Source organism: Microplitis demolitor, chromosome 6, assembly GCF_026212275.2.
Source record: "Microplitis demolitor isolate Queensland-Clemson2020A chromosome 6, iyMicDemo2.1a, whole genome shotgun sequence".
NCBI lineage: Eukaryota > Metazoa > Arthropoda > Insecta > Hymenoptera > Braconidae > Microplitis > Microplitis demolitor.
The window spans coordinates 18,315,598-18,338,651 of record NC_068550.1 but is presented as its reverse complement, the minus strand read 5'-3'; the positions used below and the strand labels follow the sequence as shown (position 1 = coordinate 18,338,651).

At 34.4% G+C, this 23,054-nt stretch overlaps 1 protein-coding gene across 1 annotated transcript in view; it reads right to left on the bottom strand.

Annotated features, from left to right (window-relative positions):
• LOC103572303 (ecdysone-induced protein 78C) overlaps positions 1-23,054 on the bottom strand; it is a 186,081-nt gene that overhangs the window by 150,761 nt on the left and 12,266 nt on the right. The window contains exons 2-3 of the mRNA XM_053739894.1: positions 8,968-9,136; positions 6,924-7,003 (exon numbers count right to left, since the gene is read on the bottom strand). Of these exons, the coding sequence (XP_053595869.1) occupies positions 6,924-7,003; positions 8,968-9,056 (169 nt within the window). The 5' untranslated portion in view covers positions 9,057-9,136. The remainder of the gene's footprint in view (positions 1-6,923; positions 7,004-8,967; positions 9,137-23,054) is intronic.

Here is a 23,054-nt window from a genome sequence, read left to right as displayed (position 1 = left end):
GAACTTTCTTTGTCCTATTCTCCAGATCTGTCCTAACACACTCCCTGCTTTCAATACCTACCCTAAATATACATACTTTCTCACTTTCTCTACCTCTTCTCCCATCCATCGCCAATTCACTTTACTATACCTAGCCTTCCCCACCCTTTCCTACACCTCATGATTTTCGTCTTCCCTGTCTTGAGTTCTACACCTTTTCCTTCTATGTATCTCTCCAGCGTCCTAATCATTCTCTTCATTTCCCCCTCCTCCTTTGCCATTAAGACCACGTCATCCGCATATGCCAAACCATAGACCTTTTTCCCGACTTCCAGTTCTACTCGTCTCCATCTTTCCTTTTCTAACTCCTCATTCATATCTGACAAAAACAAACAAAAGGGGACTCAGTGGGCATCCCTGCCTGACTCCCCTCTCTGTCCAGAACTTATCCCCACTCTTACTTTACTAGCTATCTCACCTAATACTACCTCACATCTCCTTAACAGTCCTTCCCTGACTCCCCTCTTCCTCAAACATTCAAACAACTTCCTTCTTTCCACCGAGTCAAAAGCCGTCTTCAGGTCTACAAACAACAGCATTAACTTCCCTTTAGTCTTTCTGATCTCCCTATTCATCAAATAATTTACCCCATACACGTTATTTATTGTTCCCATTCCTTTTCTAAGCCCAGCTTGACTCGGTGGTAGTAACCCTTTTCCTTCTACCTCCTCTCTGTCTCTTCTCCAGCACTCCTACCCTCCGATCACCCTTCTCCATTCCACAATTTACTACATAACTTGCACAACGCTACCACTACTTCCTCCCTCCCATACTTCATTCGAAATACCATCTTCCCTCATTGCTTTCTTATCCCTCAACCGTTTTACTACCTCCTTTACCTCTTTCAAAGGAATGCCCTCCTCCTCATCTCCACAATTCTCTTCCCCCCTACCTCTCTGACTATTCTTCCCTCCACCCCCCCCCCCCTCTAGCAAACTCCGAAAATATCCATCCCATTCCTTCATGTCAAAACTATCACTAACTTCCTTCCTTTTCTTTCTACCCTTATTAACTACCCCCCAGATCTGTCCCTCTGACCTTATTGCTTAACACTTCTCCTCCCACCTCACCCCCTCCTCCTTTCTTTTGTCCTCACATAATTTCCTGAACCTTCTTTTTTTCTCTTTGCATTTTCCCATATGCCCTTCCTTCTCCCTAACTAATTTCAGCTCCACCCTCAACGTCCTTTTAGCCTCTCTGCATTCCTTTTCCCATCACCCATTCACACTTCTTTTACCTTTCATTTTCATTGTTTCGCCTATACCCTCTCTCACCCTGTCTCTTAATGACACACCCCTCTTCTACCTCTTTATCCCCCCATTCCCGAACCCTAAACTTTTCTCTAAAGATCTCACTCTCTTTCTCTGTCCATACCCCCCCTACCTCCTTCTTCCTCCCAGTTACCCCTTCTCTAACAGTCTTTCTGTCTCTCCGTTAAACCAAAACTACTACCAGTAGATGATCAGAATCAGCCCTCTCTACCACCTCTAGCCTTTCCACTCTTCCTTTTATCACTTTACTCATCACTACGTAATCTATAAACGACCGTCCCCTCTCACCTATGAACGTTCAATTTCCCTCCTTAACCCCTTTCACTGACTCATTTAATATTCCCCACCTCCCTTCATCTAGTAGGCTACACAGTCTCTTTCCTTCCTCATTTACTACCTTATCTTTCGACCTTCTCCTCACTCCTGTCTCTTTCCCATTCACTCCGAACACAACGCCCCCCGCCTCCACTGTCCTCGCATTAAAATCCCCCCTATTATCACTTTCCCCTCCACTCCTTCTACACACTTAGCCAACAGCTCTAACTTCTTATCTAGATCCCCGTTAATGTACACTCCTACCATCTACCACCATTCCTTCCTTAATTTTGCCTCCCTCTCCATCCACCCTTTTTCCTCACTTTTTCCAGCCCTTCCTAAATCTATCCCTTCCTTTACCCTCACCACCATTCCTTTCGCTCTACCTATTCCTTTACTCCCCACTGCCTCTTGTATTTCCCATTTAAATTCTTTCTATATCTGCCTCACACTTCCTTCCACCCTTTCTCATCCAGCCACGTTTCAATCATCACCAACACACCCCAATCCTTTAACCCCATCCAAAAATCCTCATCCTTATTTTTCAATCCCGCCACATTCCAAAAACCAACCATATAGAACTCCTTTTTCCCCCTTCTTCTCTCCTTCTCCAGCCCCCCCTACCTTCCTTTCCCTTATTTGTTTCCCGCCCTCGCTACCCAAACCTCATTCACTTCATCCCACACTTTGAATTCCCCATTTACCCACATCTTCATGAAACCTACTTTCGTCCTCTTTCTTTGCATTCTTTCTTTCTGTGCCTCTCTCTCAATGATCCACCTGGTCCTCCTTTCATCTGCCGATAAATCATCATCGATTCGTTCCCGCTCCCCTCTTAATTTACTTTTTGCATCCATAACTTCTTTCTTTTTCTCAATCGCCTCTAGTTCCACTCATACTATTCCCCTTCCCTCTCTATCTACACCTCTTACTTTTCTCATTTTTACCGTACCCCCTACTACCCCAAATTTTTTCTACCTCCTGCTCATAATCTTCTCCTTCACCTAATTTAACTCCTTTGATCACAATATTTTTCCATCTTGTCTCTCTTTCCCTTTTATCCATTTTTACTTCTAACTTACTAATCCTTCTTTCCTCAACCCCTTTTCCCCATTCCCCTCCTTCTTCATTCTCTACTTCTCTCGCCTCCTTACCATTGTTCCTACCTTCCTGCCTGTCATTTTCTAAACTTGCTACTTTTTTCTCTAGTTCCGCTATTCTTTTTCCCGTTGCAACCTTCTTCTCCTCCCACCACCTCCTCATTTCCTCTCTTTCCTTCCTAGTCTTGGATGCCAACTCCCCTACTCTCGTCCCAATCTTATCGCACTCCGACTTCATTATTCCTTCTACCATTTTCATCATTTCCTCCATTTTTCATTCCTTCCTTTCTTTCTCCGGCGCCCTTACAACTAATTTACTCCTCTTAAAAACCTCAGTAGAGGAGTCAACTCACACTACACTTGAAATCGCTCTCTTTACTTTTCTACCATATCTTCCTCACTACCCCCTCCCTTACCCACCCTAGCGTCACCACCTGAAACTTCCTACTTTACACTCCTGCCTTCCCTCTTTCCCGTGCCTTCCTCGAACTTACCTCTCTAACCTCACTTCCCTGATCTCTCACTAACTCACCCTAAAAACCTTCCTTTATGTCTTTCAACTCTTTATTTCCCCGCACTCTAAAAACTTCTCTCTTTCCCACCGACTATTTTCCACTTTTCTATTCCCCCTATCTTCGCCTACTTTCCAAAATAATTTGTACTTGCCACAAAACCACTCACGCTTTCACTGTCACCGGAAATGGAAATCCGTATAACTATATACAATTATATATAATTATTTCTATAAAAATAAAAAAATAAATAAAAAATTCGGGCGTGTGCAGGATTAGAACCAAGGACCTTGCGCTCGAAAGATACCCGCTACCGGTTGACTTGAAAAATAAGTTTCGGACGAACTTCAAGTAATAAAAATCTTGTACGTGATAGATTCTTGGTCAACAAATTTTGATATCTAATTTATTAATTATTGATTAATAGTTATATGAAATTCTATATAACTTATGTATATTTATAACTACGTTAACTGTATATAATTATAACTAAGTTAGTCATATTGAATTATAACTAAGAATTTAAATTTAATCCCGTATATCAGGCTAGATAAGACATGGGCAGGTACGATCATGCCTGAGCATATTCAACGGTTCAGACATGAACAGGCATAGACAGGTATGATCAGGCCTGATCATGTCTCATTTCAAGCCTGATCATATATGAACAGGTCTGATCATTTTTTCCCGGAATATTTTTAAAGTCAAAATTGAAAATATTGTGAAATTGCCAATAAACTATTTAAGTTTAAACTTTAACATTAAATAACTTTGAATCGAGTGGGAAAAGCGAAAAATCATAAGAGATCTTTTTTGAAGATCTTCCATTTTCCTACACGACACCATATATGGCAATATTCATACAAAAATTCTTTCTATGTAGTTCATTGTGGCCAGAAAGTATCCAATTATTTCGAAGTCATTTGTATTATTATTGAGTAAGTCATATGATGAACTCACCACTATAATATATTAAGGAAAATAAAAAGTAAATTTTAAGATAATTGCATAAAACTTCTCACCAACAATGTTTGCAAAATTGATGGAAAGAAATTAATGATTTCTATCAGTTCGAAACGGTATTTTTTTCAAATTCATAGTTGTTCTTATCACATACATAGACGACATCAGTACCATCTCTATTTTTTCCTGTAATCTCACATTTTATTTCATCAAATACATGGATTTTGACTGAAATATTTCTATAGTAAGCTTAAAACCATAAAGTCTTCTATTACAACCTCCCTCAAATCATTTCAAATTAAATTTAATTAAAAAATAATATTTCAATTATTTTGAATTACTTCAAATTATTTTGATATAATACAATATGAAATAATTTAGATTTTTCAACTCATTTCTAATTAGATTTCTTAGTCACAGAGGGTTGTAAAATTCTTAATAAATAATAAATAATTCTCAGTTGCATAATGGAATTTAATGATTAATAGAAATGATTTCCATTAAAAAATTTAATTAAATAGTTAGTGGAAATTTTCACTACTAAAAAATAGAGTCTCAAAGTTCATGGAAGTTTTTCAACTAAAAAATCCAATTTAATAATTAATATAATCGCCGATGCATTAAAAAAAGTGATGCATTATTTACAATCCGGCTTGTAATTGGAATGAATCGGTTTTTATCGGAATATTTAATTGGAGGTTTGATCTCTGGTTAAAAATACGGATTGAAAAGAATTAATAAGTGGTTACTCCATGCAAACTGTATATCTATACATACAAACAAAAGATTTGAAATTGTTGAAAAGAATTCGAATTTCATTATTTCTAATTATTTTCAGATTTTTCGATATTTTTCAATATTTTCAATATTTATCAATATTTTCAATATTTATCAATATTTTTAAACAGGGATTAATGTACTAAAATATATTAAATATTAATCGTTTTTTGAACCTCGTTTTCTCTAGGGGAGACCGGGACACGGGGGCCCCCTTAAGCTATTAATTATTTTTTATGGCTTTTAATTTATAGGTCAACCTAATTTGGTCCTCTCTTAAACAAATCCATTAATATTTTACCAAAACTAAAAAAAAAAAAAAATTTTTTCTGGGATACGAAGGCCTCTCTCCAAAAAAAGCTTAAAAAAATTTTTTTTTTTATTGAAAAAAATGTTTTTAAGCACAAATAGACTATTTCTTTACCATTATAACCCCATAGACTTCAAATATATTAAAAAAAATTTTATTTAGCTGATATAAACAGTTTTATTGAAATTTTCATTTTTTGATTTTAACCACAATATAATCTATTGACCTAAAAGAGCTTTAATCAACAAATTTTTTAAATTCATTTTAGTTTAGAAAAAAAAAAAAATTTTTTTCTGTTGCAAATTTTTTTTAGGTGGTCCATGATGCCCCAGACATGGCAAATCAGCCTAAAATATCTTTAAAACATAAGAGGTATCTTGATTTGACTGAAAATGAAAAAAACAATTTGTACCAAATTTTTGAGGGGGGCCGCCGTGCCCCAGGGGTACTTAGCACTCTCCCCTATATTTTCATTTCTGTTTTCTCGGTACCGATTGAATTTTTTTTACTACCAAGAAAAGAATTAGTTAAAAATTAGATCTACTTAAGGAGGGTCTACAGAAATTTTTTTCCAAGCTCTTCAATCGTCCCTGTAATCTATTAATCTACGTTTTCATTCTTAAAAAATATTCATTCGTTTAAGAGAAAAACATAGACAAAGTCGAACTGTTCGTGAGAAAGAAAAAAGTTTAGACTCCTTTTAAATTATAGTATATCTATTGGATTGATAATTTATATAAGTTATATTTCTATAAATTATCTGGATAAAAATGTACAACAGCAAAATTTTTAATTTAAATAATTTTTCTTAATCCGCTTTCAACTACACTTTTTTGAGATATTTTTATTTTTATAGCAGGAAGTGAAAATGTATATTATAACCGACGAAAAAAGGACTGAGCATCACTTTTAATTATTTATATTTGTATAAAAATGTCATATCGAAGAATTGAAAAATATAAATGCTATTGAAAATTCTGCAAGGTTATGAAAAAATACCAATTATTTAAAATTCAATCATAACGACAGGTATGGATATTTGCCAGTTCAAAAAATCATATCACGAAGTCTTTATATATATAAAAAGAATTGAAGAAAATGTATACTCTCGGTGATATATTTTCATCGTGAAATTATCAAATATCCTGAGATATTAGAACCCTAATAATAATTGTAGCACTTCTCTACATTGCTTTGAAGAGAAAAAAGATAGCTAGATTCAAGGAAAACTCATTGTCAATACCTTGACACAGATTATTGTTATTCAATCATAAACGAAAAAGGAAGATGGAATTTAATTACAAAGAACATTGCAAACACATTTCCGGTTACTTGTATCGTAAACCGTTGCAGGCTTACAGTAGACAGAACAAGGGAGATGTCAATAAGAAGATAGAAAAAAAACCCAGAGGCTGTAGATGCTCACTGGGTAAGAAGAAAACATAATAGGGTGGGGCGCTATGCTGCCGCTTCTGAATCGATCGCGAGAGACTACAGCTGGGAAACTCATTTTACCTCCCGCACACGTTAACAGAGGTTCTCACTTTATCAATTACCCGTATCAATGACATTACGTATAATAGTCATTAAAATTTTTCTATCTTATTACAAATTTCAAAAAAAAAAAAAAACCTACCATTATTACGTAAAATCGATCCAGGACTATTTGCTTCTAATGGGCTGCTCGGTTCTTCAGTGCAGGGTTCTCTTTTTATACTGAAAAGTGAAAAATTTGTAATTAATGAAGGAAAATAATTTAGTACAAATACTAAATAAAATAACTACATAAAATGTCTATTTATTTTTTATTCATAGAATTCAAAATACATATAAAGACTGCACTACTGAAGCTTGCGAACATGTAAAAAATGAAATTGGAGCAGTGGTGTGAAAGGTCCCTCGAAAGATCCTGTGATAAAGAAGCACTGACCTACTTTCCAATTAAACTAGCTTTTTTACCTTGACTATATACGCGGCAAGGTTATGTATATAATAGTAATGAAAATGAGAAAAAAAAATACCTAAAGCAATCGGGAAGTGAGATAAAAAAATTTAAACGTATATTTTAGGGGTTTTAAAAATATAACAATTTATAGGTTGTTCTTTGAAAATAACTTAAAAGTTTTTTTTTATTTATAAATGTATTTTGTCATGCACAATATCTTATTTCCATTACATTATGAGTGTTACTTAATAATCTAATTAGTTTGTTTATTTGTCTCATAAAAGATACTTAAGCTTTTATCTCATAACTATGAAACAAAACAACCAAAAGCTGATATAAAAAAATAACTAAACTTTTTTAATATTTTTCTCCATATTCTATTGACAATATATACATAGAAAACAAGGATTTCTTGGCGCAAAAAATACTTTGCATTATAAATAAAAAACAAACATTTTCTTAGGACATTCAATTTATGATGAGAAAATTTCCTTGGAACGAGTAAAAATTTTTGGCACCGAAAAATAAATATAATATAAAAAATTATCTCACTTTGTTTTAATTTTAACATTGTCTACGATAATGTATGGCTCAACAAATAGTCGTTGAATTGCATTAATTTTATATCTGATGTGTACACATTATCCAAGATTAATTATTAAATTTTGTTCTACTGTTAAATTGAAAGAGCATTATAGGATCATTCATAAATAATATCTTACCCCGAAATAAAGTCGAAGTCGACTTAAAAATACACAATGTATATTTGAATTTTTCATGCATTGTAAATAAAAATACACTGTAAAAAATCAGGAGTGAATTCTGAATAAATGCGGATTTTATTTAAATCCGCATTCACTCCGATTCGGAATTTCGACATTAAAATGAACTCCCCTTCGGAGTAAATTTCACTCTGAGGGGATTAAATAAATAAATAGTCATCCCTTCCATATTCACTCCGAATATACTCTAGATTTAATCCCGAAAATTTTTTACAGTTTATACAACGAATTTACATTATATTTAAGCTATTAAACCTATATTCTCTTATTTTATTTATCACGTTAAACTTACCTCAACAGCTATCAATCGGTTTCCAGAAATAGGCTAGAGAGATTGTTTCTCAAAGACTACTTGGATGAACGCGCCATCCGATTATTTACTAATAGAACCGTGGATGGGAATCGACGTTAGGATTCCATCAGAATTTTTTTTAATAGTATTGATCATGCATAAAATAGTATCGAGTAAAAATCGACTGTATTGAATTAAATTAAGTATTACAAAAAATTTTAGCCAAACCAGAGTTTTATAAATACTGGTTTAAAAATAGAACTTATTGATTTTTCTCAAAAGCTACAACGAATATTAATTCACTCGATTTTGCAGTAAGATTTAATGGAAAATGAAAATTTTTAATCTATACAAGCATTGGCTGCAGCTAAAAGCTCGATAATGACAGTTACTTATTATGAAAAAAAGCCATCCACTGTTATTTGAAGAATTATATAAAACCTTGATAAAATTTACTATTCAGATGCTAGTAATATTATTGAATTCACAAGGAAATTTTGACAAATCAATGTAAAATAAAATAATATACTTTAAGCGTATTCTATTATAAAACTTTTGCTTATGTTATTGAATAGTAAAAATTTTTTAAAATAAACGACGTATAAGTAAATAAATGTATAAGACCTATAACGGAAAATAAAAATAACTCCAAGATATTCACCTAATAAAAGTAGAATCCGCAGCCGGACTAGATGATCTCGGCGATGAGCTTGCGTTGGAGACGGTATTATTTTCCTCGACGTCCATCATATTTCATATCCACAGAGGTTTGAATTAAAAAGTAAGTACAACTAATTATCACGAATACGACACAGTTCTTAAAAATATTCCTGAATGTATTAATGGATAAAAAAAAAAATTAATTAATGTAGCCTTCACAACGGGGCTTGAAACAAGTAGGGTAGGGGGGTGGAATTCACACGCCCGTCCGCGTGCGCGGGCTTACGACTAACAACTGACAAACGATATTTCCCCTTCTTGCAATGATAATCAACCCCCTGAACAACCCTGCGCTCTTGCTTGCTAGCTAGTACACCTGCTGTTTCAATGTTTTAGAGATACGCCGGCGCAGTTCAGAATAATGTAGATATTTATTTATTATTCTTTCAACTCCAGCTTCTCAATTCCTGTAGATTGAGTTAAATTTTTTTAGTTGTGTAGTCCGTTTAACGTTTGAATTAGTTATTTGTTACTCTTAATCAAATTGCAGTCTTTCTTATAAACTTAAATACATATGCATATATTAGGGTGCTTCATTTGAAACGAACATTTTTTTTTTAGCGGACACAAAAAAATTTTGTTATTTATGTTGAGACAAAAATTCCGTGAAAATTTCAGCTTTTAATTTTAATTTTAAATACTTCCTCTCAAGCATCAAAGTTTTCCCATTTAAAAATCACGTAAATCGAATAACTTCTCCCTTAAATTATTATAAATTAGCCTAATTTTGAGATATCGTTTTGAAACCAGTTTTTATTTGTAGAGTAATTGTTGCTTTTTAAAAGTGTATAAAACGGTTTCGGTCTAACTCGATCCATATCGATTGTATCAGCTCCGAAAGTCAATTTTTTACTTTTTTCAATTATTTTCGTTAATAGTGAAGAAACGGCTTATCTTACAAAAAATATGCAAAAGACTAATCTTTTAGTAAATTTTGTCTTCTATAAAATTACTTACGACACTTATATTGCTAAAGTGCATTGTTCATGAGATACATGCATTTTAACATTTTACAGTAAAAAAAATTGTAAGCTTACTATAGTACTAATCTTTTTTACTGTAAAATGTTAAAATGCATGTATCTCATGAACAATGCACTTTAGCAATATAAGTGTCGTAAGTAATTTTATAGAAGACAAAATTTACTAAAAGATTAGTCTTTTGCATATTTTTTGTAAGATAAGCCGTTTCTTCACTATTAACGAAAATAATTGAAAAAAGTAAAAAATTGACTTTCGGAGCTGATACAATCGACATGGATCGAGTTAGACCAAAACCGTTTTATACACTTTTAAAAAGCAACAATTGCTCTACAAATAAAAACTGGTTTCAAAACGATATCTCAAAATTAGGCTAATTTATACACTCAGAAAAAAATCGATAGTCATATTAACTAAAAAGCTTCAACTATTTAAAATTAATTCCTTATACTATTTTCGATAATAATATTAACTATTTATTAATTGCTGAAACATAATAAAATTTATTGGTACTACTGGAATTTCATAGTCATTAAAATTTTTTATCGTAACTACTGAAATATAGTTACAATTAAATAAATTTTAAGTAATTACAGTAAATTTTTCGTTAGTTCAAATAATTAAAAAATTATTTCAATCGGAAGTGTTGATTCATAGTTAATACTAAATAGTTATTCTAATTATCGAGTTAATTTCTAAAACTAAAATTTTTTAGTTGAAGCTTCATTGCACTATAACTTTATAGTTAATTTAATTAAACGAATTGGTATTAATGAAACAAAAAAACGTAGCATTATGAATCGTTTGATTACAATTAATATAAGTAAACTCATGATTGTAACTACAACCGTCACGTAGTTAAAATAACAATCTGATAACTATATTAACTATAATTTTTTTTCACGGCAGCTGAAAATTTTTTCTGTTGGCTATAAATATTTAAAAAAAAAATATTTAACGTATTTGAGTTCTTAAAAATTTACTATTTCCTTAAGTGCCCCGTTTGCCTCTCCTTTCCCTATATATTAGATCGTGTGAAATAAAATTGATATTTTTTTTTGTCCCATACGAAAATTTTGTCGTACGTAACAAAACAAAAAGTCAGGAACTTTTTTGTAGATCCTTTTATTATCCGTCAATAATGTTATTCAATTATTTTTAAACCTTATAATTCAAAAGTTACAAGTTTTTACAATTAATTTTTTGGAAAAAAAAAAATGGCAATTTTCGTGACAACCGGATTAAAATTCTTTTATGCTGCATTAAACTGTGTCGAAAATTGTTATCTTTGATTGTTATATCAGCCAAATGACGGATTCCACCTGTAAAAGGGTGCAGTAAGTATGCACATATTGTAGTAAAAAAATTTGAAGTCAAAATATTTAACTAGTATCCAAGCGGCACGAAATAACGCCGTTAGCTTCATATTTAATTTAAATTAACAATTAATACTTGTGGATATCTTGTTCAATCAAATTCAACAAAAATCTAACGATTTCTTTAGCTGTGCTTACTGCAAAAATTATTCGCGAATTTAACTGAATTATTTACTCTATTGACAATTTTTTGGATCCAAAAAATATTTGTTAAATTGAAAAAAAAAGTTAAATTTCTCGGAATAAATACTATTTTTTTAACGCGGGAAATTTCGTGTGATTCAACTAAGAACATAAAAGTTGAATAAACCAAGAGAAAAATGTCTTGGGAGGAAAAATATACATAGAGAAAGGAGGAGTCGCCGGTACTAGACAACGGAAACGGGAGTACTTCAGTGCTTGTCACTAGATATCACCTACCTTATGAGGTGTCCCCAGTAAGAAAGTTATTTTAGAAGTTTTATATTCTAAACTTGAAAGCAGTTTTCGCATCAACACTTCTCTGTCATACGAGAGAGTAACTAGTACCTATTTTGGTGGTCAACATTTTTAGAATTTTATATTGTGTATGAATAACTCAATATAATGCAAAAGTTATGGAATTTTGAAAATAAAAGAAAAACTTTTTTTGAAAATTCGTATCTTTTTTTTTTTTGGTTGGGTAAGAAAATTTTAAAAAATTATGAGAAACGCCTTTAGTGAAATAGAAAATAAAAAAAAATCCGCGAAATCAAAAGGGGTCGGGTTCAAAAGTGATCGATTTAGCGTGGAATGCCCCACAATCATAAATGTGCTTTAATTGTCCGTGGTCCTGACTGTAATGATGAAAGCATAATCATTATTCACAATTCTTAGTAAGTAAATTTGAAAAATGTACGATGAGAGTATATTTGAAGTTGCGATTGCATGTTTTGTTTTCGCTCTTCGAACTTTTGCAGAATTCGAAACTCGTAAAAAATTTATGTATGACTTGAAGTTAATAATTGCGTCATTGCCAAACTTAATATTTATTCTTTTTTACTTTTTTTTAAATACCAGTTTTCACATATAATTAGTCGATTAAAATGTTAAATAACTCAAAAACTACTCAAAATTTTCAAAAGTGACAAAGTAACTCTGTGCTTAGAATCACCCCCTCTATCTAAATTTTCTAAATGTGAAAGTAATTCTGGATCACCCTGTATATATATAAATATCTTTTTTTTTTATGAACATTGAAAAATCGAAAGGGTATCCTAAAATATGGTGACAGTTAGAATTTGAGCTCTTAATATTAATATTCAGAGGTGGCCATCGGTAATTTTCGGTTTTTCATTTAGTAACGTGGTAAAAAATACATAACTTCCGAAAAAATCAAGATACAAAAAATCTCTTCTTAAACATTTTGCAGTAAATTTTCTGATCTACAAAAAAAACCTTTTATGAGTTTTGCATAAATTCAACCATTCACAAGATATTCGACATCAAAGTTTGATAAAATTCGAAGAACTTGTTTTTGCTCGTTCTGAATTTTATACCATGTCAACGAATGAGAATTCGGAAATTCTCAATACAGTTTGTGATAGGAAATTGAATGCTCTACAAAAAAGGTCTCTTATCATTTTTTGATAATTCCATCTGTTCAAAAGTTATTGGAGCTTAAAGTCAAGTTAGAGTAAACTTCGAGATCTTTTTACTTTTCCGGCGAAACTATCGGACTTATCAAAAAATGTTCTGGAATCGTTTTGTAAAAAACTTTATTTCCATTTTAATGCTACGCTCCTAAAAAGATAGTGTTCTGATTGATTTTAAGAACTTGGCATTAAAATGGAAATAATTAAAAAACAATGCAATAATAAAAAAAAATTTAACAATGATAATTTGTAGGAAATAAAATTTGCCAATTTAATATAGTGGAAACCTAAAACATGCAAACCTTCTCAATAAGACAATTTATAGATAAATTGAGAAAAATATAGATAGCCCGAACTGGGAATCGAACCCAGACCATGTCGGTATCGCGCCGAGTGCTCTACCAGTTGAGCTATCCGGCACTATACTAAATTCCGTTCAATTTGATCTATACCGTATTGAGCCACACCTTCCATCGTACGGTATTACACCAATTTAATATAGTGGAAACCTAAAATATTCTTGAAGGAATTTGAACCCTCCAAGAAAAATCTCTTTTAGTAAATTGACGTAAAATCAGCTATTTCCTTGTAACCGTGCCTTAAATATTCATTAGTTTTTATTTTGGATTTCTGTAACTACTAGAAATATTAAAATTTTCTCTAGTCAAGATATATATTTTTGAATGAAATTTAATACTCTACAAAAATAAAAAAAAAATTTAAGATTGCTAGTAGTAACAAAAATCCAAAATAGAAACTAGGAATTTAAAAAAGAAATCAATATTTAAGGCACGGTTACAAGAAAACACCTTGTTTCATGTCAATTTACTAAGAGAGATTTTTTGCAGGGAATTCAATTTTCTTTAAGAATAGGCATCGCTCATATTTTTCAGATAGATGATTTACGAATTTTGGGTAAAAAATGAAATTTCTGTCAAAAAATGAATAGTCGTAACGATACATCTTTTAATATCAATATTAACGGTTCAAACTTGAACAATAATTATTTTTTGGTCATCTGGAATAATATTTTCATACAACATAGAAACCAATAAAAAGATGAGACAAATTAATACAATATAAGGAATCTTTAAATAACAACTGGCAAGGCGTAAGCCTCGAATTTTGGAAGTTACTCGCAGTAGCAGACCTATAAGAATTACATTTGGAGCACGTGTTCGTCAGAAACGAGATCCTAAAATTAGAAGGAATTCAACATCATTTACTTAGCATTATCCTGTCCCAATCACCTCTTCATACCGTAAGAGTAAGCCTGTAAATTAATTATTTGAAACTAATTCAAATTGTGCTTAATATATCATTAGCCTTTAATCTATAACTATCAGATAGTAACTTTGCCTAGCTTAGCAAATTATTTTATAGATATCACGTCTAACTGAATTGCAAGTATATAACTATGTAAAATATATAAGATTACCTCCTGCTTAGACATTAAATAATGTACTTTCTTTTTCTTTTTCTTATCAGCTTACAAACGTCTCGAATGTTTAGTTGTCAATCACACACAATCGTCATCGAGTCTACAAGTTCTAAGATGAGTGACACAGATTCAAGTTTAAAACGTAAAGCAGATATATTTCCAACAATACCAAGAGATATGAAGAAAAATTCAAGAGTACAGGACTCGAAAAATGCATTTCCAGCAGCGCAGAGAAGAATCAAAGATAGCAACAGATACGACAGCAAGGACATTGGTCCATTTACAGTACAAGTCGCAGATGAGAGAGAGGGTCATATCTTGGACAATTTCCACATCATGTCCATGGGCAAAAAACTCCAGGAGTACTACAAAACCATGGAAAGCTTAGTGCCAATTAGGAAAGAAAAGCATAAGGTTGTTTTTAATTCTTATCTAGAGGTCAACAGATTTATGGATCTAATCAAGATCGAGTTATGTGAGAATTGGATTGCTTATATCCCAATACAAAGTTTCTTCCGCATCGGAGTTATTAGGGGAGTCGACCCTACTCTAGAAGATGAGGAAATTAAAAAAATCATTAAATTTCCCAACCAACTGGATGTCCAACGGGCAAAAGTGCAAAGAATGAAAAAGCCAGTAAAGAATGATGCGAATGATAGTAACTCTCAATCAATAACACTTGAAAATACCACAGCTGTTAAATTATATTTCAGAAACAGATCTTTTCCGGCAAAAGCCACTATATATTATATCACCATACCGATAAAAGAATATATGCCCCGACCAGTCATGTGTTATAATTATCTAACCTTCGGGGACTTGAAACGTGACTGTAAGAGTCAGCGCCCTAAGTGCCAAAGATGCGGCAGCAGATCACATCCGACCAAGGAATGCATCAGTCAGGACCCAAGATGTGCCAACTGTAGCCTCAAGCACGAAACTCTATCATAACAGTGCTCACACTGGGGCATAGAGCAAGAAATAATCAACTACAGCATCAGGAACAGAGTCGCGAGGAACGTGGCTAGATCAGCCATTAAAGCTTCGAGCACACCCAGAGTCAGATTATCGTCCTACAACTCTCAAGAGACTATAATCTCTCCATCAGTCCACCAGGACACATTCTATTATGATATACAAAACAGTGACGAGATCCTCTCCAAACAAGAAGAGAGTCAATAGACACACGTTCCTAACAATCATCAGAGGCAAAAGCAACTCCAAATGCTTTAATCAAAACGCCGGGTAGCGCGGATGTAAAAGTAATAGCAAGCTCTATGGGGGAAGATGCTATCAAGAAATACGTGGACACAATGGTCCATCAAGTTGTTGAAAAAAAGATAATACAATACACGGATAAGCTACTAGACAGAATACTCGCTATCCCAGGTATTCATCAGTTCAGCGAGCAAATAGTCGACGCAGCACGTGAAATGGAGGTGGAGGAAACTCCAGTGGGGACCCCACCGCCTTCAATTCTCAATTAAAACACATGAAAATCTTCCAGTGGAACGCCAGGAGCCTCTGGCAGAGAAGAGATTCGATTCCAAACTTCATCAATGAGCATAATATCGACGTCTTATTGATCGAAGAAACCTGGCTTAAACCAAAACAAATATATCACATAAAGGACTTCAACACAGCACGTATGGATAGGAATATCAATACGACGGGGGGTAGAGTCGCATGCTTCGTCAGGGATGATATATATTATGATAGAGTTAACACTCTGAATCTTCCTGACAAACTGGAATACATCTCGCTCAAAATAGAAGCAAAGAACGAAACATACTATATTGTAAACGTTTATCGTCCTCCAGATCCAGCAGCATCACTGACCCGCGTACAATGGAAAGATACTATACGGAAACTGCAACAACTCCGAAACCTAATTATGTACGGCGACCTCAACGCCCAAAGTTGGACTTGGAGCAGCACAATCCCTAATCAACAGGGTTTATTACTCTAAGAGATATTAATCAATTCAGCCCTTATGATCATCAACGATGGGACTAGTACCAGATTAACAGGGCTAGAGGGTGCCAACAAAATTAATGCTCCTGACATCACTACCATCGACAGCCAACTAAGCACTAAGATAACATGGAGCACGTACAAGGACAGCATGGGCAGCGACCACTTACCAATAATCATCACTGTGGAAGCTCCAAATTTCTATAGGGACAAACAACCAAGGAAATTCTGCACAAGAGGAATAAACGATCAGAAATTTTACAAACACATATCACAAGAACTAGCTAAAATCGAAACTATAGATTCATCAGGATATGAGCAATTTATTAACATCGTCAAGAAAGCAGTTGATGAATTAAAGGAGGAAGAAACGAGTTCCAACAAAATAGAAAAAAATCACAAGAACAACAATAATACCAAGAACAGCAATAATAACAACAAACACCACTAAGAAAAGCCCCTCCACCAGCCAGATGGTGGACAGTGGAGTGTAAAAGAAAAATCGAGACAAGAAGGTTGGCAGTGCGTCGCTTTTGCACACAACCTAGAAAAAATACATATGTCCAAGCTGTACAAGCACACAAGGATTTTAAAAAAACCACAATAAATCCGGACATGGAAATCAATAAAATGTGGAGCTGTATCAAGAGCTTCAAAAGAAGACTGAGTGTCAGGCCAAGCGAAGACACATTCTCGCCAAACGACCCAGAAATTAACGTCGCCAGAGAGAGAACGACCTGCAATAACTATTAGCAGAAGATTATCAAACCTACCAGGACATACTATCAGATCCTATCACTCTAGACGAAACAAAAGCTGCTGTAGAATCAACGAGAAATAAGAAAAAAAAATCCTCAGGAACTGATGACATCACATATGAACTCATATGCAAACTGCCCATATCTGCGTTGGAATTAATCACGAAGTTCTTCAATTACTTTCTAAGGCAAGCTACTATCACACATAGCTGGAAAGAGTACAAAGTCTGCCTCATCCCGAAACGATCCAAAGGATACAAGCCGATAGCCATCTCCAACTGCGTAATGAAGATATATGTGAGAATTTTAAGCGACAGACTATCGTGGTGGATCGAGCACTTCAAGCTCTTACCAAATGAGCTCAATGGATTCAGGCAGGGAAGATCATGCATAGACAACATTTCGCAACTGCTCTTAGAAGCCAATTTGGCCATGATCAAAGGGAGATACATGGGTGCCCTGTTACTCGATATCTCAGGGGCATTGGATAATATTGACATACCTATTCTAATTGATGAGTTGATGAATTGGTGAGAGCCATGTATATCCCTGAAATATTTATCAGTGCAGTCGAAACACTTTTGGTGGATAGAATACTTCACTTTGAAGTTAACAAGGAGATCATAAGGACATCCATCGTGAACAAAGGTATACCGCAGGTAAGCATCCTCAGTTCACTCCTTTTTAACATACACCTGAGAGAGCAATAAGATGTCACGTCCATAAATGGGTCAGTATCCGGTCGTTTGCAGATGATTTCGCAGTATAACTCCTACTACAAGACCTAAATCTCATCATAAAAATTCTACCGGTCTTTAGAGAAACTGAACCCTTGGCTAAAGGACAGGGGTCTAGAAGTCTCCATGGATAAAATCATACTGATGGTCTTTACAAGCAAAAAGAATAGAAAACCTACCAGCTTATCACTTGGTGGCAAAATAATTTATGAGTCCGTCGAAACCTAGGAAATACGGAGATATGCTAAAGGCTATAACATGATGGAAGTGGGGAGCTCATCCTTCCACAGTACTGCAAATATATAAAGCCCTCATCAGAACAACGACGGATTGGGGTCATCCTATATCGTGGCTCTTCGCAATCCAACCTACTTAAGATTAAAAGACTACAATACGCTGCATTAAGAAAAGCCACTGAGAATTTAATCACCACACCTATCAACTTACTTACTGCTGCACATCGCAGCTGAACCAGATTTAGAAAGTAGATCCAACTACCTGGCAAGAATATATATAGCGAGAATATCAAGCAGACAAACGAATCAACTGGACAAAGCATTTAAACTCTTGGAAGCCACACAGAATTTTCTGGTGAATAGAAACAAGCAAAATTATGGAAAGAGATACTACTCTCTCTTATATAAAACCTGGCTCACGGAACGTTCCAAACTAGCAGATATAATCAGAAACGATATACCAGCGGTAGCGCAGGTAAATTATTAGAGCAGGTTTACAATTACAACAATCGACCTCGAAATTGGAGCGGAAGCAGTCAAAAAAGATCTAGTCGCGGCATCTTGGGAGGAACAGATGCAGGAAAAGTACCCGGATTACGAAAGAATCTTCACTGATGGCTCCAAAACCACAGATGGAGTGGGAGCAGCATGGGTGAATGCAAATGAATGAGAAACCGACAAAAGAGCTCTCGACAAGACCAATTCTATCTTCACCGCTGAAACAAGAGCAATACAGATGGCTGTCAACTACATACTAGCTAAAGGAACCCCAAAAGCACTAATCTGCACGGACTCCCAAGCTGTCATAAAGAGCTTGGAAGGATACGACACTTCCAAAGACCAACTAGAGACTCTAAAATTTAGAGACCAACTAAGATAAGCCAAGAATTTAGGAACTAGCATATTCCTCTTATGGACTCCAGCTCACAAAGGGATGAAAGGAAACGACGAAGCAGACCAACTTGCTAAATCCACAGCCAAGAGGAACATACAGGTGGATCAGGAGCATGGGTACACACACCGGGACCTATTCACATGCTTTCGAAGTATAAATCTAACGCACATCGCTATTTCAAAAGCCTATGACTTGGTCAAAAATAAACCAAAGGGCAATTTTTTTTTGTTTTCTTTTTTTTCAATTGTAGTTTTAAAAAAAAAATTACAATAATATTATTTATAGGTATCTTCTATTTTTTTTCTCAGTCGTCGATAAATTGTTAAAAATTTCTAGGGTGTTGTTTCGTAAAATAAACCCAACTGGGCAAATTTTTTTTTTAATTGATAAAAAAAATAGAAGGAAAAGTGTGCCTACTCTGGGATTGGCGGGAAAAATTGCAAAATTAATTGAAGTTTTTTTTGAGAAATTAAAAAAAAAAATCAAAAATGTCGAACTTTAAGAAAATGGCGGTTTTTCTAAAAAAAGCCAAAAATTTCATAGAGTTTATCATCTTAAAATTTTCTTGTATTTTTTTCTGAAAAGTTCATTCAGAGACAAAAATTTTGAAAAAAAAAACGTCCCAATTAGTCAATTTTTAAAGAATGTATAGCTATTTAAAAAGATGAAAGCTTTATTTTGGAAAAACTCATAGCTTTTTTTGGGTTGAGAAAAAAAATTTGAAAATTTCCTGAAAAATGATTTTAATGGGGTAGAAAAGGAAAAAAAATTTTCAGCCAAATCGAAAGGGGTCGGGGTCAAAAGTGGTCGAGTTGGCGTGGAATGTTCCTTATATGTATTAGGGTGATTACAAAAATAACAAATTTTTTTTTCTTCTCGGAAATAAATTTAAAAGTTTCATTTAGATATAAAAAGACGCCTGTGAAAATTAGAGTTCTTAATATTAAGATTAAGAGACACCGCATTGCAATTTTCTATTTTCCATAAGAATAACATAGAAAAATTTTTTTCGCGTCTTCTGATTTTTATAACTAGCTTAAAATGCATCATAGAAAAAATCAGTAGGCCACTTTTGGTAGGGAATGTGCAGGGTTTATCCTTGCCAAGTCTAATCACTCCTTCATATGATGGTCGAATATAAGGGCGCGACTGGAAAATAGACTCAGCTTTCTAGAACCGGATGTTGAAAACTTGTTTGAATTGAATCAGGATCATTCGTAAGATTTTGTCAGAAAGGAGAGAGATAATTAAATAAACTGGAGTAATGTATAAAAAAGTTCACTTTATTTTATTTATTTTGAACCAAAAGCACCTCGCTTTTTATCCTCCCTGACGGTCCTGATTCACCGTGATATAGAGTAAATTGCGGTGAATCACGGTAAATCACGCTAGTACACTGAGAAAAAAAAATACTTTTAATGAGAATATTTACTTGATATAAGAACATATATGCTTGATAACTTTCAAGAATATATTATTTTGTCTCAAGAATTCGTAGAATTGAAGGAAATAATTTTTATTCAATTCAAGTAAAGCTATTCTTTTGTTTACTCGTAGTATAATATCAAATTCATATAATAACAAAAATAAATTTGATGCTCTTTTCTCAAGAAATTAATAATTAAAAATAATAAAATAAATATTTTGAATGGATTTCTTGAACCAAGAAATTCTTGTTTGGAAAATAGTACTTTTTTTCTCAGTGTAGAGTGAAATTACGGTGATTCACCGCGATTCACGCAGATTCACGGTGAATCACCGGGAGTCACCGTGAATTACCATGAACTTACGGTGAATTACCATAAATTACCATGAATGTATGCGTAATATCACGGTGAGCTTTCACGGTGATTCGGGGTAAAACCACGGTGATTCACGTCTATTCACGATGAATCACGGTGATGTTCTATAATCGAACTATGGAGATTTATCATGATTCAAGGTGAATTTTTGTAAAATTCTGTTGCCCCATCGAAGCTTCATAATGTATTGCCTTTTTTTATATACAATAACAGTGATTTTCGCGAAAATGCCGTGTTCTACGACATCGCGGTGAGATCTCGCGTCGATTGTTACGTCTAACATGCAATAAAGACAAATATAATGTACAGTCTCTTGTTTCGAGTCAAGACACTTAAGTCCTTTACTCGGGCGACGGAAACCTCGTCGTTCCGGTAATGAGTATGAGGAATAAGATCAATATGGAGAATTATTCTAAAGAAATAATAGTAAAAACGACTGGATAACTTACAATTGTTAATTATAAAATTTATTCAGCTTCCGTTGTACAAATGATGGCTGTTGTTGTTGGTTGGAAGATCGTTGATTTTTTTGTAAATTGTATAGTATACTGGGCTAGGACCCCGTATTCAACGTCTGCTCAGTCAGTACCCCTGGGTGGATGTGGTTTGGCAGTATGCTGAGGGTTGAGAACCGTGCGGAATAATTTCTTTAATGCGATGCCCGGTACAACAAATATTACGACGTTTTTAGCTTAGCTGAGATTAGAAGACTGGACAATTAGACCGAAAAACTGCGGGTTTATATAGTCCGAAATCGAGGGGGACCGAGTCGTGCCCCTGGATCTTGTACACTATATAAGAGGTGCTTGCTGTACCAGCGTTTAGTTTTATGGGTTTTCTAGTGAGTTCTAAATGTGCTTCTCCTCCTGCGGTTTTATTCTGCACGTGCAGTACCCGAGGTCAAGTCAAAAGAGAAGGAAATTAATTAAATAATTTCTTTAATTACTCGATATTCGAGTTGAGGGTTTCTTTTTTATAGAATATTTTCAATTCGTATGCCGGTTATCCAAAAAAATTCAGCGTCTCCATCGAAGAGTGAGAATTAATGCATGTTAAGTTAGGAAGATTCTGGAAGCGTAATCATGGACTTGTTCTTGGTGGCACGCGTCATCCCGGCTTGGCCTCCAAGTTAACGAATGGAGGGGTGCCATCTAAGAGTTATCGCCCAGCACCAGAGCATCTACTGAGTGGCTCCTGTTACTGGGTAATTAAAACGAGAACTCTTGGGGGACAAGCTAGAATCACCGGTTGACAAGCATGATGTCAGGGCCGAGGTTTTATGGCTCATAAATCACGCGATTGCGATCTTGAGTAGAAATAAAGGAATTAGAGAACTAACGCGAGTGTGTTTTAGTTTTACTCGTGAAATTAGGGGTCCTCTCTTGCTCCTCTCTTCTCAGCATTAAAAAGAGGCACACTGAATTCGAGAGTGAGTGTACCTAGTAGGTGTGTTGAGTAATATAAGTTATTACTCTGTACACATGCAGGCTACGTCAGCTATGTTTTCTGTTTCTATGTTCTCCTAATTCAGATGACCGTGAGGGTGTGTTTGAATGTTTTATTACCCTAGTAATAATAAAATCCCTATGTTACTTTAATAATAAAATTTTAACTCGGTTGCGAGGGGACACGCACAGTTCTCACCGCTCTAGTTCCCACTACCACGCGTATTCTCCGCTCCGACTTGGAGGGGAGCTTCTATAGCGAGAATACCTCTTCTTATGTTTAAAAATGTTTGTCTTACCAGGGTACGGTAGGATTTCAATATATAGATTTTTTCCTTTAATTTTTGTGTTCTCTACCCTGGTCGTAACACGATTCACTGTGATTTACTGCAACATCACGGTGGACTCTCATGGTAAGTCACCGTGAATCACCGTGATGCTACCGTAAATCACAGTGAATCGCGGTGAATCACGGCGAATCACGGTAGCATGATGGTGATTCACCGTAATACACCGTGGTTCAGGACCGCCAGTGCTTTTATTATTTTTACTTATGACAACTAATACTTATGACACAACCAATTCCTCATGACAAACTAAAATTCTTATGACACACTAAAATCCTTACGATAAACTAATTTCTTTTTATCCTTTTTCTGTTATTTATTTACCAATCTACCTCATGATTTCCTTCATAAATTAATCGTCCACCGAACGCTCCCACACCTACACTTTGTAGAAAACACCGTCCACTGGACGTTAAACCTTGAA